Source organism: Hemiscyllium ocellatum, chromosome 6 (genome assembly GCF_020745735.1).
Source record: "Hemiscyllium ocellatum isolate sHemOce1 chromosome 6, sHemOce1.pat.X.cur, whole genome shotgun sequence".
NCBI classification, from domain to species: domain Eukaryota; kingdom Metazoa; phylum Chordata; class Chondrichthyes; order Orectolobiformes; family Hemiscylliidae; genus Hemiscyllium; species Hemiscyllium ocellatum.
In genome coordinates this window covers 67,381,431-67,399,092 of record NC_083406.1, presented here as the reverse complement: position 1 = coordinate 67,399,092, position 17,662 = coordinate 67,381,431, and the positions used below count along the sequence as shown (strand labels likewise).

Genomic DNA, 17,662 nt, shown 5'->3' with positions numbered 1-17,662 from the left:
ACTGCTTCAGTCCACATTCTGTAGGCCAATACAGTGGACTCTGGGCAGTTCCAGCAGATTAGAAAACAGTAGATGTGACACCACTGATTAAAGAAAAAGGTAGACAAAAATGGGGAATTATAGACCGGTTGGCTTAATTTCTGTAGTGGGGAAAATGCTCAAGTCTGTTATCAAGGAAGAAATTGTCCTGATGGGCAGACGCAGCATGGGTTCATGAGGGCAGGTCATGTTTAATTACTGGAATTCTATGAAGACATTATGAGCAGGGTGGACAACAGGGAACCAGTAGATGTGGTGATCTAGATTTTCAAAAGGCATTCAACACTGTGCTGCACAAAAGGCTGCTGCAGAAGATAAAGATTCAAGGCATTACGGGCAATGTATTAGCATGGACAGAGGATTGGTTAACTAATAGGAAGCAAAGAGTGGGGATAAATGTGTGTTTTTCTGGTTGGCAAATCAATGACTAGTGGTGTGCCTCAGGGATCAGTGTTGGGACCATAATTATTTACAATTTACATAGATTATTTGGAGTTGAGGACCATGTGTAGTGTGTCAAAGTTTGCAGATGACACCAAGATGAGTGGCAGAGCAAAGTGTGCAGAGGATTGTGAAACAATGCAGAGGGACATAAATAGTTTAAGTGAGTGGGCAAAGGTCTGGCAGATGGAGTAAAATGTTCATAAATGTGAAATCATCCATTTTGATAGGAATAACGGTAAAAAGAACTATTACTTGAATGGCAAAAAACATTGTAGCATGCTGCTGTGCAGAAGGACCTGGGTGTCCTTCTACGTGAATCATAGGTTGGTCTGCAGGTGCACCAGGTAATTAAGGCAAATGGAATTTTGTCCTTCATTGAGAAAGGGATTGTATTTAAAAGCAGGGAGGTTATGTTACAGCTGTATAGGGTGCTGGTGAGGCCACACCTGGAGTACTGCGTGCAATTTTGGTCTCCTTACTTTAGAAAGAATGTACTGGCATTAGAAATTCACTAGGTTGATTTTGGACTTTAGGAGGTTGGCTAATGAGGAGAGACTGAGATTATATTCATTGCAATTGAGAAGAATGAGAAGGGGGATCTTATAGAAACATAAAATTATGAAAAGAATAGATGTAGAGAGGAACGTCTTCACCCAGAGGGTTGTGAATCTATGGAATTTCCTGCCCAGTGAAGTGGTTGAGGCTACCTCCTCAAAGGTTTTTTAAAGCAAAGATAGATAATCTTCTGAACAGTAAATGAATTAAGAGTTATAGTGAGAGGGTGGGTAAGTGGGAGCTGAGACCATGAAAAGATCAGCCATGATCTTATTGAATGGTGAACCAGGTTCAAAGGACTAGGTGGCTTACTTCTAGTTCTTCTGTTTCCCAATGCCATTAAGGAGGGAATTCCAGGGTTTTGATCCAGCGACAGTGAAGGAACAGTAATATTTTTCCAAGTCAGAATGGTACATGGCTTGGAGGGGAACTACAGGTGGTGGTATTGGTGTTCCCATGTACCTACTGCCCAAGTCCATTTAGAAGGAAGGGAAGTGGTTGTGGATTTGGATGATGCATTGGTGAATTTCTGCAGTGCATCTTATAGAAAGTACACACAGCTGCTACTGAGTGTCAGCGGTGGAAGAGGAGAAAGTTTGTGGAGATGATGCTAATCAAACAAGCTGCTTTGTCCTAAGTCACACACACACACTCACTCACTCACCATAGTATTCCTAGCTACTAAGGAGTCTAGTTGCGTTTCTGGTAACCCTACGGATGTTGAACATCTCCGCTTCTGATCTTCATGATAGAGGGAAGGCTATTTATTAAGCAGTTGAAGATGGTTGAGCCTCAGACACTGAGGAAGTCCTGCGAATTTTTTTCTTCTCCTTCCACGGATTCCAGGTTTGCTAGGAACTTGATGTAGACCTGATGACAAGTCACTCTCACCTCATGGATTAAACAAACAGATTTTTCTTTCATTTTTAAATCAAGTTCAGAAAGCAAAAGCAGAACACTTTATTTCCTTAAATTAAAACCAGTTATAAAAATTCAGGAATTGAACCTCTGCTTTTTGAATGTCAGTAATTATTGCTGAACCCTTCTCAGTATGCTTTTAACAGATGACAGCAAGCACTTCCAACAAGCTCAAGTAAACACTTTGACTAGTCTCAGCTACTCAAAATCTGAAATGCAAGATGACACCTGTATCTGCCTGAGCAGTCTACAAGAATTACATTGCTAATTTTCATCTGCACCCACTTGTTCAAGTGCAGAACACAACTCTTCTACACTCCAATGTCTTTACATCCTCCTAAAAAGTATGTTAGCAACAACAGGTTGCAATACTCTTCTGAGGGTGAACTATTGTCTTAAACCTCTTTGTTAGCCTTGTAGCTTTACACTCTAGACCTTTTAGGGTGCAGGAGAGGCTGTTCCAAAATGGTGTGAGTTGGAGTATGGAACTCATGAAATGGCATTAATGTGCATCCAAATACAAAGACCATTTCCATGTAAAATCATATCAATTATGAGGATTTCCTGAAGGAAGAATGTCTTAGTAATGCCCTTAGAAAAGTCCTTTGCAAAAGGGAATTGCTGATTGACAAAGTTATTAAGAATTTTTTTGAGCATATAATTCAGTAAGGCAGCTATACAGGAACCTTTCTCTTACTATACGTGCAGTGTCAACCATTTTAACCATAAACAAAACTCACTTGTTGAGATAATCTCTGGGAAATATATAGCCTTTTTCCTCAAACAAAAACACATCTGTCCCATGAACATTACCCTAGTGTTTGCCTACTGCTTTGATTCAGGAAACCTAATTTATTGACAACTTCACAAATACATAAAATTAGTTAAGAAGCCTGGTGAAAATGGGATACAAATATTTTACATCATCATCATCACATGAATCTGGCTTATAGTGAAATCCGTTACAAAACAGAGCTCTAACCGAAGCTATTAATTTCAAAGCACTTGGATGGCATTGGGTAAAATGGAAAAAGTAGTCAAAAGGAAATAACTTCCAAGGGAAAGATTCAGGAATTCATAAATGGAAAAAAAGGAGTGTAATGTACAAGGCATTATGTTTTTAAAGCTTCTAAAATAGAAAGATTCCTTTCCAGAAATGAAAGGGAATGATTGTCACAGGTGATATAGGCTTCATACTGAATGAGAACATTGCCTGAAAATCAGTGAATGCTAAATATTTGGTTAAATTAATATTTCTCTATCCAATTCCATTTTAAGTAGAAAATGGATAAAACAGTTGAGAGACTAGAAGAACAGAAAAAGGGTAAAATGCTGAAAGAAAACTGCATAAAGCAATGATATTACAGGTAATGTCTCAAATTAAAATCAATATATTAATTCTAAATTCATTCCTCCTATCCATTTGACTTATGCTCCTATCCCTAGACAGAACAGTCCTGCATGATACACAATGAAATTATCTGAACTGCAATAATAATCTGGCTATCTTTTGTTTTCTGCAAAAGTATGTGCTTACTTTTACACTAATTAGGTAAAGTTATGAAATGGTAGCTATCAATTATAGTTGATTTTGAAAAGGTACGATATCAGAAATGTAAATCTCATCAGCTTCAGCTTTATTTGTGATTTCAGCTTTGAAAGTTTACAGTGTGGGTCACAACCATTACAAGGTTGCTTTGCTATTTCTCTCACAATGCAGATGGAATTCTCCTTTTACCTAATTATTTATAAAAATTTATAGGCACAAAAGCAGGGTATGGTCATGAAGTAGCTGAGAAAAGCAGCTCCTGGAACAGAGAAAACTTCTCTATACCCGAAATTATTTGTCAAAAAGGCTGTACACTGCTTCTGCACTATAGCACACAGGATTCAAACACTTTATTCATTATTTCATACAGTTAAAATTAGAATCAGGGAGTGCTGCTTACAAGTTCTGTGTAATGGAAGGGAAATTTAACAATAGCAGCCAATATTGGGAGCCAAAGGACGGGAAGAAAAAGAACAGGCACATTGAGAACTGTACGAATATGTAAAACATATCACTGTCAAACCAGTGCAAGAGTTTTGGTTTGTCATGGAAAACGTTTACTAACTATAACCACTTTTTACTCTGGATTCTGATTCTCAGCATTCCAGCGTGGCTTAATAATAGGTCCAGTTCAAGCATAGACCATAAATCACAATCAGTCCTCCCACTGCTGAAGTTTTAAATGAAAACAAACTGTATTACTTAGATAATTTCAAATATTTTCTTCAGTTCCATAACAAGCTGCCAATCAGACTTCTGCATCTCATCTCTGAACCAGTCTTTCAAAGCATCAATGGATTGTCGGCTGATCTATAATTTAAAAAAAAGTTGGTGAAAAGTTCAATAAATTATTGAATAGCAGGCTTAAAATTAACAGTGTGCACAAAAACTACAATTGTTTTGAGCAAAGAAGTAACTCCAATAACAAGAACTGTTGTAAATTTGATTTCATCTATTCTTGCCCCCAGCTAGTTGTTGCTCAATATTAATAAAAGCTTCAGTTCTGAAGAGTCACAAGAACATTAACTCTGCTTTCTCTCCACAGTGCTGCCAGACCTTAGTTTCTCCAGCTATGGTTTTGTTTAAAAAAAGACTGTCCTACTTAATCAATGAGTGTTCATGTACTTGCACTCCGTATTAGTTTACCTAATTCTCAATTTGACATTTGTCTGGTCTCTAAATGTGTCAGATTCTGCTTTTATATGAAGCTTCACAGGGAACAGATGTTTCAAACAGTTATATTACTTCATTGAAAAAATTTTAATTCTTGTGCGATACCAATAAAGCAAGAGTTATATACTAGTTTGGATCAAGTCAGTTTTCCCAACCTTTGTGGCATTAAGTGATGCCCAACTATTGTAATACACCAGGATAAAGTAGCAAAATCAACTCTTTCAGATGTTGATGGAACTTGCTGCATTTCCTACATTCCTTGTTTAATTAAAAGAAGAAAGTATGTAATTTGATGGATTATTGGGATGCATTAACATTTGACATCAATATACAAGGAATAATTTAATCTGCTTATTAATGGTAATTATGAAGTAAAGCAAGTTCCACGTTTCTGAAGGATTACACTTTTTCTCCTCTATTAGATACAAGGTCAAAAATTAGGCTCAACTAAATCAAAACTTTTACTTCTATTTAAATTTGTTCTATGGAGCATTTGCTTTCTCTTGTTTGTACTGTACTTATTCCTACAACTTGTTTTATCTATCCAGTTCTTTATTTGAAGTAAAATTATTCACTCAAAGTTTCTTCTCTATAGCTGATACTCAGACAAAAGAGGTACCTTTCTTTCTATTTTTAACTCAGTCATTAAGTTATTTTCCTGGTTTTTTTTTCAATCTTCTTGAAAGCATCAAAGTCTGCTTGAAGGCAATGTGTTCAAATTTCATTTAATGTCAGTTTCCTATTCAAGGCCAGCATGATTTGCCTTGACTTGAACAAATTGTCCTTGAGCTTCAGCCAAGTATTGTAGTCTATTTACTGATAAAAGCTTCACATTAAGCACTGGTATAACCAATCTGTAACCACATATGATTTTTTTTAAGCAAAGGTTTAAATGTAAGTTCACAAAATAATCTTAGTGTTTTGGAACAGACTAAATAATACATACAATTTTGTGCACATTTTATTGCAATTTTATTGTTTATTTGCATTAAAATCAGAATGGCAATTACCTAGCACATTCAGCAAATTAATCCAGATCCTGTTTAACACGCAACATAAAATAACTGAAGTAACAAAACAGCAATTGTAGAGGAACTCTCATGGTCTCTGACCTAGAAGCTCTTAAACATAAATGCAAAATCACAAACAAGGATTGGTGAAACAACAATGCGGACTCTGTATTTAAAGAGAAGACTGGCTATAGATAACATTCATTGTAACTCAACACAGTCCTATCACTGCCGCTCAAGCTGCCTAACAACTTGTAATTAACTCATATGGCTCTGAGCAACAATCTGCTGCTCTGTCTTTCAAGTAGAAGCCATTCTTCAAATCTGAGACCAGGCAATTACTATTCTATAATAGACACAATTACAAGTTAATTGAACACAACAAACAAGCTGCAGGGAATTGGTCTTGCATGGAAACTCTAGTCTATTTGTCATTCTATCACAAAACCTCAAACTTAATGGTCTATAATAGTGCATTTGTAATGTGGCCAAATATTTGTGTAAATGGTGGGTGGTAAAAGTGAAAAAGATTCCTGATCAGACATGTGACGAGAAAAAAAGTTGGAGCTTTAACATCACCATCCACAGCTCCATATTATAAAATACATCCTAAAATTGCATGTTACGACAGTCTCCCCAAATGAACTGTAAAACCATCAAGCAATTGTATCATAAAATAGGCAACACGTTCCTTCATTGTTGATATGCAAAATAATCAAAGCAGCAAGCAGATATTGAAGCACGCAAATCTCACATTAGATCTTACTTCATGTTGGAAAGTGACCATTCACCACTGATCTCTGCTTCCTGTTATGCTGTTACTTTTATTCCATGGGCTTGGAGCGTGCTTACATATCAATTGTTATCTTCATTAAAATATCTTTGGACATCTCATTAACTACATTACACCCAACAGCCCTTTGTTACCTCAAGCACAATCAAAATAATTTAATATGATTACCGTCATCAAATCCATGCTGGTTTTCCTCAACTAAGGTGCAAGAATATCAGCATGGATCAAGGGATTAAGCTAACAGGATACAGAAGGGGAAAAATGGCTGTAACTGGTGGAATGCCACAGGGATTAGTGCCAGGTCCTCAAATACTTACAAACAAACGTTAAAATTTCAAGTCCAATGTGACTTCTTCTGAACCAAAATTCTTCTCCATTTCAGAAGACAATGAATATCAGACTTGAATTTTTTTCTCTCCACAAATGCTGCTGATGCTGAATTTCTACCGCACTTTGTTTTTATTTTAGATCACCAACATCTTTACATAATATTACAACAGAAAGTTTGCAGATGATGCAAAACTTGACAAGAAAGAGTTGTGAGGAAGATATCAAGGAGCTTCAAGTGAATTAAACAGGACAAGATCATGTAGATAACAGATTTAAAAGTTATAGGTGGATAGCACAGGAATATGGTAGATGATCAGCCATGATCTCAATTGGTGGAGCAGGTTCGAGGGGATTGAATGACCTACTCCACTATTACATGTGCAGAGTCAAAATGTGTGGTGCTGGAAAAGCACAGCCGGTCAGGCAGCATCTGAGAAGCAAGAGAGTCGACATTTTGAGCATAAGCTCTTCATTAGAAGCATTCCTGATGAAGAGGTCATGCTCAAAACGTCGACTCTCCTGCTCCCCGGATGCTGCCTGACTGGCTGTGCTTTTTCAGCACCACACTTTTTAACTCTGATTTCCAGCATCTGCAGTCCTCATTTTCTCCTATTACATTTGCAAGAGTGTTGCAATCATTTCAGGTTGAAATGTACAAGTAGACCATACTTTGATTTAACCCTAAAAGAGAATTATTGAAAAATTGTTCTTCACAGACAGAGGAATTGGTGGAAACATGTTGTTGGGTCAAAATCTAGGAACTCCCCTAACAGCATTGCGGGTCTACCTACAGCAAAGACTGCAGCGGTTCAGACCACCTTCTTGAGGGCAACTAGGAATGGGAAGTAAATGTTAGCCAGCCAGCCATGTCTACATCCCATAAGCTAATAAATACACCCTCTTTCACACAACTAAAATATTTTGGTTATGGATGGATGGATGGACTGGAATAAATACACCCCTTGCCCATTTATAATAATTCCAGAGCTGTAGTTGGAGCCTCAAGGTGATAATGGCCATGTTGTCAGCACAGGAGTTTGAAAGGATAGATGAACAAGTGTAGACATCAATAAAGGAAAACTCATAAGCAAAACTTTGATCAAACTCAATGTCACCACAACAATCCATATATTCAATAAGTAATTGACAATCTGCTGCCTGTTGAGTCTTTCTCCCTATACTCAAGCGGTGTGAATTTACTTCATTCAAGAGTTGAGGGGGTCACTGACGAGGCCAGCATTTGTTGCCCATAGTTATATTGTTCCAAGCCAAGATCATATGTAGCTTGGAGGGGAACTTACAGTGTTGATGATCATTTCAATTGCACATCTTTTTCCATTGCCAAAATAGTTAAAAGTCCAACATGATAGAATTACCAGAGAATTCTCCCGTGACTTTTGCCTAATCAGAGTAAAATGTTTAATTTAAGATATGCACATGCTGGTGCATTAAACTAGTTAAATATTGAAATATCTGATCTTAGACCTGGTGGAACAAGCAGTTTTCAGGCAAGTTTATAGACTCATAGTCATAAAACTCACACAGCAGGGAAAAAGACCCTTCGGTCTAACTAGTCCATGCTGACCACGTTCCCAAACTAGTCCCATCTGCCTGCCTTTGGCCTATTTCTCTCCAAACATTTCCTGTTCATGTACTTATCCAAATATCTTTTAAATGTTACAATTGTACACAAACACCATTTTCTTTGGCAGTTAATTCCACACACAAACCACTGCGAAAAAAAAAGTTGTCCCTTAATTGACAAGAATAGAGTAGGAAACAGGTCAATTAAAAAGAAGGTTTAAAAGCTATATAGGCAGGTTATTTATAAAGTCAGCAGTCACAGTTATAAAAAGTAACATGAATAGGATAGTAAATAGAAACAGCTATGTTCCTATGAATAGACGGACAAGTAATCATTTTTGGGTGTGATAAAAGGGTCAAATGCCCCAGAGTGATGACGTGTTTTTTTTTAAATAACAGAAGTAGTACTGATGACAGGCCCAAAAATCAAAACTAGCAATCAAAATATGAGTAAACAAGGATGTGGTGTGCTTGTATGTCTGTAATTGGACAGCTAAGTTAAGGTTCTGGTGTAGCAAAATTTAGTAGTTTTGAACTTTGGAAATCTGATTTGATGAAAAGCACTCTGGACAGAGCCAAAGGGGCAGTGCAGGGGTACAGTAAAGCAAAACTCAAAGGATAGTGTAAAAGCATATATCAGAGGCATAGATATATCAGTCATTTCAGATTCCATGTAGTACAAAGCAGGGTTATACAATTTCTTTTCATGCTATAACTCAAGTCTTACTGATATTATAATCAGTTATCTTCCCTACAAATCATCATCCTGACACACTGGAGAGATATTTGTGTTCCAAGAGTACCCTGAGGAATGTTGTCATGGTCCTCATAGGATCACCCATGACAGGATTATCAGACAAAATGCTGTCCAAAACAAAAAATGTGCACCATACTGGCTGTGAAGGCAGAAGAAACCTGCAGTGGCAATAATCTGACCACCAACCTATCAAAATTCCATGGTCAAGGGTGTCCAAGGTGCCCATGTTAAACAATGTCACAAGCTGACTTTTACCAGGGTGTATTTGCCAATATCAGTGACAAATGAGATCTGGAGACAGGGACAGGCCTGCAAAACTAGGAAACCTTCGTCAAGAATATACACACTAACAGTAGATGCCTGTGTTGGGACAGAGATGTCTTTCAACACTGTCACCTGGATATCCTCCACTCACCTGAAGTGAAGGAAGAGCTAGAAGATGTGCCAATGTAGGCTGTCAAACTTCCTTCTGCCATTATTTGAGTCAAAGCTTAAGTGATGTCTATATCATTTTTTCCATTCACAGGACTAATATTTGCTGGGCAGATGATCGACTTGCTCCGTCAGTAATGAACATCTACCTTGCACAAAGTCATCATAAGAACAAAATGTTCAAGAGAGAGATCAACATCTCAACCTTGAGTCAACTCACAATCTATCCTCCAGTATCCTGTAGTAAAATCCATGGATGGAACATCATCAGTAGTAAAAGTATAACAAGCAAACAGATTAAAAACAACAAAGCCTGTAGCAATAATGGTATCCAAATTGAGGTCTTCAAAGCTGTCAGCCTTATACTCAAATCAAGACTACGTGCACTCACTCTGCAGATTTGGGAGGAAAAGAACGCAGCCCTGACTTCCAGAATTATAGAGTTGTAACTATCTTCAAGAAAAGTGATAAATCATGCTGTGGATACTATTGAGTGATTTTCCATACGAGGGAAAATCCTAAAACTCCATTCCACTAGAGCGTCCACTTCATATGGGTGGAACAACCCTACCAGAAGCATAGAGTGAATTTAGAGCTTGCAAAGGAACCTCTGACATGGTTTTCAATGCCAGACAAATCCCAAAAAAATAGTTGCGAACACCACCAAGAATTCTTCATTGCATCATCAACTTGACTAAAGCATTTGGATCAATAAATTGAGAGACTCTGAATTGTCCTCCAGAAATATGGATATCTAAGAACAGAGCATGTTTCCACCATGAAGCTGGAGCAAGCATTCATGCACCTCCCTGCCCCCAATCATGACAGCCGGCTATGACCGAATCGGTGTTGTATTATACTTTACATACAAGCTTGATGCTGTTGACAGACAACATGCAGGAGCGTCATTCTTCATTACATTGCAAAGACATAAGAATGCTCTGCAACTGTTCAGAGAGCAGCATTTTGAATTCTGCTGTAAATATCCCATATGGTATGGAGAATGATAGATAAAAGTTCACTTCAATTAATGCAGGCTAACAAACACATTTGTTGTCAGTTCAATAGTCTTGCTAAGATTCAAAACTCAACAGCACACCAAATAGCATGAATCTGAACTGATTACTACATCATGCAAGTTTAAAAGAAACACCATTTACAAAATTTCTGGTTACAGACTAAACAGCTGTCCCCAACTCAAACAACCATGGAATGAATCCTGCCTTTACAAGTGCATTGAACATAAAGTACAGACAAGGCAACGGAACAGTCATATATTAGAGCAAAAAATAATCCATAACCCTGCAGGAGATAGATAACTGTGGATACAGAAGAATCCTACATTCAAGTCCATCATCAGAGTCCCATGGATATTGCACGAATCCTACTCACATGTATGGCACCAGTGGTTGACAGTAGCTGCAGTAGTATTCAGACATACTTAAAGTGACCACATAAAATACCTGACACAGATAATACAAATCTCACTTAGACATACCATGTCTTTCTGATTGTATTATTGACTTTTTTTCCCTGCAAGAACCAAAAGGAAAATGAAGCATATTTAAGGCTTAGGAAACTGAAATCAGATAAGGCCCTTGAGGAATATAAAGGCAGCAAAAAATAACTTAAACAAGGAATTAGGAGGGCTATAAGGGGGCCATGAAATATTCTTTCAAAATAGGATTAGGAAAATTCCAAGGCATTTTGAATGTTTAACAGGAGCAAGAGACAGAGAAGAGGTGTATCTACTCAAGGACAAAGGAGGGACTTTATGCGAGAAGCCAGAGGAAATGGGTGAGGTCCTTAATGAGTACTTCGCATTGATATTTATTGAGAAGGACACAGAAGATAGTAAGAGTAGGGAGGGGTATGTTAATATTGGTATGCCCTGGATTATCAAGATGGTAATGACATTGGGTGTCTTCGAAAACATTAAGGAAGATAAGGCCCCAGGGCCTGATGGCTTCTATCCCCGGATACTGAAGCAGGCAACGCTGAGGTCCTGACAAAGACCTTTGCATCTTCTTTAGCCACAGGCAAGGTCCCAAGAAACTGGGGAACAACCAATGCTGCTTCTTTATATAATAGGGCAATAGGGATAATCCAGAATATTATAGGCTGGTAAGCCTTACATTAGTGAAAGGGTGATTACTAAAGACAGCTCTTAATGGCAGGACTTATTAGGGATAGTCAGCATGGCTTTATGCAGGGAATGTCTTATCACACAAGGATGACTGATCAGGGTAGTGGATGTTGTCTACATGAACTCCACTAAAGCATCAGACAAGGTCCTCCATGGTAGGTTGGTCTAAAAGATCAAATCACATAAGATCCACGGCGTGTTGGTAAGTTGGATATAAAATTGGCTTGGTCATAGAAGACAGAGGTTGAGAGTGCGTTGCTAAAAAAGCAGGTCAGGCAGCATCTGAGGAACAGGAGAATTGACATTTCGGGCAAAAGCCCTTCATCAGGAATGAGGCTTATTCCTGATGTAGGACTTATGCCCAAAACACCGATTCTCCTACTCCTCAGATGCTGCCTGACCTGCTGTGCTTTTCCAGACCACATTCTCCACTCTAATCTCCAGCATCTGCAGTCCTCACTTTCTCTTCCACATTTTTCTGGATGTCTGTTACCAGTGGTGTTCCTCAAGGATCAGTGATGGGACCTCTGCTGTTTGTAATTTATATAAATGATTTGAATGAATATGTAGGTGGTCTGATTGATAAGTTTGCAGAAAACATGAAAATTGGTGAAGTTGTGGATATTGAGAAATGTTATCAAAAGTATATAGCAGAATATAGATCAGTTGAAAAATTAAGTGGTGAACTGGCAGAAGGCACTTAATCCCGACCCACAATGATGCATTTTGGGAGGTCAACTGCAAAAGCAAGGTGTACATAAATGACAGGTCGCTTAGGATATACAGAGGGATCTTGGGGTGTGAGTTCTCTGCTTCTTGACAGTGGCAACGTAAGTGGATAAGGTGGTAAAGAAGGTATGTGGCACACATGACTTCAACAGTGTAAAGTTGACAGTTGTCTAAGGTTTTAGTTAGGCCACATCTGCAGAACTGCTTGCAGTTCTGGTGTCCACACTATAAGAAGAAGGTGGAGGGTGCAAAAGAGGTTTAGCATGATGTTGCCTAGATTGAAATGTTTTAGCTATAAGGTGAGGTCAGACAAACATTTATTGTTTTCACTGGAGCATTTATGGGCGGCACAGTCGCACAGTGGTTAGCACTACTGTCTCACAGCGTCTGAGACCCGGGTTCAATTCCCGACTCAGGGACTGATAGTGTGGAGTTCGCACGTTCTCCCCGTGTCTGCATGGGTTTCCTCCGGGTGCTCCGGTTTCCTCCCACAGTCCAAAGATGTGCGGGTCAGGTGAATTGGCCATGCTAAATTGCCCATAGTGTTAGGTAAGGGGTAAATGTAGGGGTATGGGTGGGTTGCGCTTCGGCGGGTCGGTGTGGACATGTTGGGTTGAAGGGCCTGTTTCCACACTGTAAGTAAGTAATCTAATCTAATCTAATCTAAAAGTAATCTAATCATTGGAGGCTGAGGGGTGACCACAGTGCAATATATAATACTAAAAAACAAAATAAATCAGGTGGATAGTTGGAGTCTATTTCCCAGAGTGGAAATATCAAATGCTCGGAGGCATAGATTTAATGAGAGAGGGAAAAGTGTAAAGGAATCGTGTAGGGATTTTTTTTTGAACACAGAAGGTGGTATGTACTCGGAATGAGTTACCAGGGAGGTGGTAGAAGCAGATACAATAGCAATGTTTAACAGGCATTTAGGCAGACATGAATAGGTCAGGTATACAGGGACATAGACTATGTGCAGACAAATGGGATTAGATTCGAATGGCATCATGATAAGTACAGACATGGTGGGTCAAACAGCTGGTTCCTGTGCAGTACTGTTGTACGCTTTATATACATGGCTCAGTGGTTACTGCACCAGGGTCCCAAGTTTGATTCCAACCTCTGGCAACTGTCTGTGTGGAGTTTGCACATTCTCCCTGTGTCTGCGTGGTTTCGTCTGGGTGCTCTGGTTTCCTTCCACAGTCCAAAGATGTGCAGGTTAGGTGAATTGGCCGTGCTAAATTGCCCATAGTGTTGGTGCATTAGTCAGAGGAAAAAAGGGTTTGGGTGGGTAACTCTTCGGAGGGTCGGCGTGGACTTGTTGGGCTGAAGGGCCTGTTTCTACACTGTAGGGAATCTAATCTACATCTGTGCACATTCTGCGTGATGTAATCAATAATACACAATGCCATCCAAATTCAATGGCAAAGAATAACACCTAAAGAATGAGTCTCACATTCACCTCCAGCAGTCTGTATGCGATGTCATGATAATGTTTCATATGCTTCAAAGTTTGGGAGAAGATTTGTAACTCGGGTGCTCATTGTTGTGGTTCTGTTCGCCGAGCTGGGAATTTGTGTTGCAGACATTTCGTCCCCTGTCTAGGTGACATCCTCAGTGCTTGGGAGCCTCCTGTGAAGCGCTTCTGTGATGTTTCCTCTGGCATTTATAGTGATTTGTATCTGCCGCTTCCGGTTGTCAGTTCCAGCTGTCCGCTGCAGTGGCTGGTATATTGGGTCCAGGTCGATGTGCTTATTGATTGAATCTGTGGAGGAGTGCCATGCCTCTAGGAATTCCCTGGCTGTTCTCTGTTTGGCTTGTCTTATAATAGTAGTGTTGTCCCAGTCGAATTCATGTTGCTTGCCATCTGAGTATGTGGCTACTAAGGATAGCTGGTCATGTTGTTTCATGGCTAGTTGGTGTCCATGGTTGCGGAACGTTAGCTGTCTTCCTGTTTGTCCTATGTAGTGTTTTGTGCAGTCCTTGCATGGGATTTTGTACACTACATTGTTTTGACATGCTAGGTATCGGGTCCTTCGTCCTGATGAGTTGTTCTCTGAGAGTGGCTGTTGGTTTGTATGCTGTAATGAGTCCTAGTGGTCGCAGTAGTCTGCTGTCAGTTCAGAAATGTTTTTGATGTATGGTAGTGTGGCTAGTCCTTTGGGTTGTGGCATGTCCTCATTCCATTGTCTTTCCCTTAGGCATCTGTTGATGAAATTGCACGGGTATCCATTTTTGGCGAATATATTGTATAGGTGTTCTTATTCCTCTTTTTGTAGTTCTGGTGTACTGCAGTGTGTTGTGGCCCTTTTGAACAGTGTCTTGATGCAACTTCTTTTGTGTGTGTTGGGGTGGTTGCTTTTGTAGTTTAGGACTTGGTCTGTGTGTGTGACTTTCCTATATACCTTTGTGGTGAATTCTCCATTCGGTTCTCTGTACCATCACGTCTAGGAGTGGGAGTTGGTTGTCCTTGTCTTCCTCTCTGATCGGATTCCTGAGAGTGTGGTGATGATGATCCGGTGTGTGTTCTTTATTTTTGTGTTTTTAATGATTACAAAGGTATCATCTACATATCTGACCCAGACTACTGCGACCACTAGGACTCATAACAGCACACAAACCAACAGCCACTCTCAGACAACAACTCACCAGAACAAAGGACCCGATGCCCAGCATGAGCAAAACCAATGTAGTGTACAAAATTCCATGCAAGGACTGCACAAAACACTACATAGGACAAACAGGAAGACAGCTAATGATCCGCATCCATGAACACCAACTAGCCACGAAACGACATGACCAGCTACCCTTAGTAGCCACACACTCAGATGACAAGCAACAGGAGTTCGACTAGAACAACACTACTATTATAAGACAAGCTGAAAATGTGTTGCTGGTTAAAGCGCAGCAGGTCAGGCAGCATCCAAGGAACAGGAAATTCGATGTTTCGGGCACAAGCCCTTCATCAGGAATCATTATAAGACAAGCCAAACAGAGAACAGCCAGGGAATTCCTAGAGGCATGGCACTCATCCACAGATTCAATCAATAAGCACTTCAACCTGGACCCAATATACAGGCCGCTGCAGCGGACGGCTGGAACTGACAACCGGAAGTGGCAGATACAAATCACTATAAATGCCAGAGGAAACATCACAGAAGCGCTTCACAGGAGGCTCCCAAGCACTGAGGATGTCATCTAGACAGGGGACGAAACGTCTGCAACACAAATTCCCAGCTCGGCAAACAGAACCACAACATTTCATATGCTTGCTCAAAAAGCTGTTTCCTCAGAACAATGAAGGATTTATAAACAAAAATAGAAATTGCTGAAAAAATGCAAGTCTGGCTGCATCTGATCCTTCTTCAGAACTGACTGTAGCTGGGAAGAATTTGGTATTTATGCAGAAGGTGGGAGGAAATGATAGATGGAGATGGAGCCCAAAGAGAGAGAAAACCAGTTGGACAAAGAAAGGACTGGGTAAAGATCAGCCTAGGAGTGTGAATAGCTGCTAACAGGGACTATTAGTAGCTAACAATAGGCAGTTTATAGTAGCCGATGACAAGGTCTGGTGTGAGGGTTGGGGTAAGGATATGGGAAAAAGTACTCAAACCCTAAAATTGTAGGACTTGATATGGAGTCCAGAATGCTGAAGAGTTCCCAAGTAGAAAATGAGGCGCTGTTCAAGCGAAGGTAAACTGATTCATTGAAAACACAGGAAAAATACAAACTGCAAGTAGTTATGACTATAAACAATTTCAATTAGATTTGAAAATCTTGAAAACTTTGTATGGTGAACATTGTTGTAGTTGACAGGAGAATGGATTAGTTTACTTCCACCAGCACAGTAACATAATTAATTCTAAGGTAAAGGAGCTAGTTAAATGTCTTGGCTGAAGCTTAGTGGTTTCTAAAGTAGATACTGAATTCTACTTTTACCCCACTCAGTGAACAATTATATCTGTTCAGATATATGCATCTGCAATTTGAATATTAAACTTAATGGGCACCATAAAGTTGAATACTTTGTCCATTCTATCCTAGTCAAGCAATACACCTAGCAACACATGATTATTTTTTAATCTTGCTTTCCTAAATTGCAACTTTAAAGTTACAATCCATTTTGTAGAAAGACAGGAAAATATGCTTGCATATTTTTCTTTATAGAACAACATCATACCTTACTGACAATGAAGTCTGTAGCTTCAAAATGCCGCCCATACATTTTTGGCGATTCTCCCGGAATGGGTTCTATTTTAATGCAGACCTCTTGGCCTTTTCGAGCAACATCAACTTGCTTATGATTCACTTCAATACTAGTGACAATTCCTATATCAACAAACTGGAAAAGGATAAATAATTAACTTATATGAGTTGTCTGACTAAAATCAGAATAGATAAACTTACAAATGTTAACAACTGAAATCTGCTCAAAAATATAAACCGAATCAATGTAAATTAAAAAGTAAAAACAATATATTTTTTCATCACTTGGAAAACAAAACCTTGTGCAAACTTACATTTTTTGAAGGAACACACACAGGGGTGCCTTGTTTCAGAAGGCCAGCTTCCACAGAAACTCCTATTACAATTGGATCACGAGAATTGAAAATGAACTGAGGGATAATGCGTAGTTTTGAAGGAAAAACAGCTACATGTCTACAAAAGGAAGAGAAATTTAGATATTTAAACACATATTAGAGACAAAAAAAATTAAAGACCTAGGATATTTGATCTTGTATGAAAAATTCTCATGTTCAAACCTTAAAATAACTACATCACTTCCCAGTTAACAACCTGGACTCATTTATATGAGGAACAAAATCAAAATACTGCAAATGCTTGAAATCTGAAATAAAAATAGGATAATGTTGAAACTGTTCAGTAATATAAAATGAAGAACTGTGGATGCTGGTCATCTTAAACAAAAGCAAATTGTATCCATGGGGAGAAACCAGAGTTAACTTTTCAGGTTTGTAATCTTTCATCAGATCAACATTTCATTCACTGCTTCCTACTCATGTCGATGCTGCCAGGCTTGCTATTTCAAAGTGTTTCTCTCATCAGATCTTATTTGTTGTTTCATTTCAATTCAGTCCGTGTCTGCAGGACCAATTGTTTCAAATTATGATGCAACTTCATTTCAATCATTCACGTTTATATTTGTAAAGAAGTCAGCACCCCAGTAAAAGAAAATGTATAA

The 17,662-nt window shown here is 39.0% G+C and overlaps 1 protein-coding gene across 1 annotated transcript in view; it reads right to left on the bottom strand.

Moving 5' to 3' along the window:
• Positions 1–3,576: 3,576 nt before the first annotated feature.
• Positions 3,577–17,662, bottom strand: part of eif5b (eukaryotic translation initiation factor 5B) — a 77,269-nt gene continuing 63,183 nt past the window's right edge. The window contains exons 22-24 of the mRNA XM_060826005.1: positions 16,980–17,118; positions 16,640–16,801; positions 3,577–4,315 (exon numbers count right to left, since the gene is read on the bottom strand). Of these exons, the coding sequence (XP_060681988.1) occupies positions 4,208–4,315; positions 16,640–16,801; positions 16,980–17,118 (409 nt within the window). The 3' untranslated portion in view covers positions 3,577–4,207. The remainder of the gene's footprint in view (positions 4,316–16,639; positions 16,802–16,979; positions 17,119–17,662) is intronic.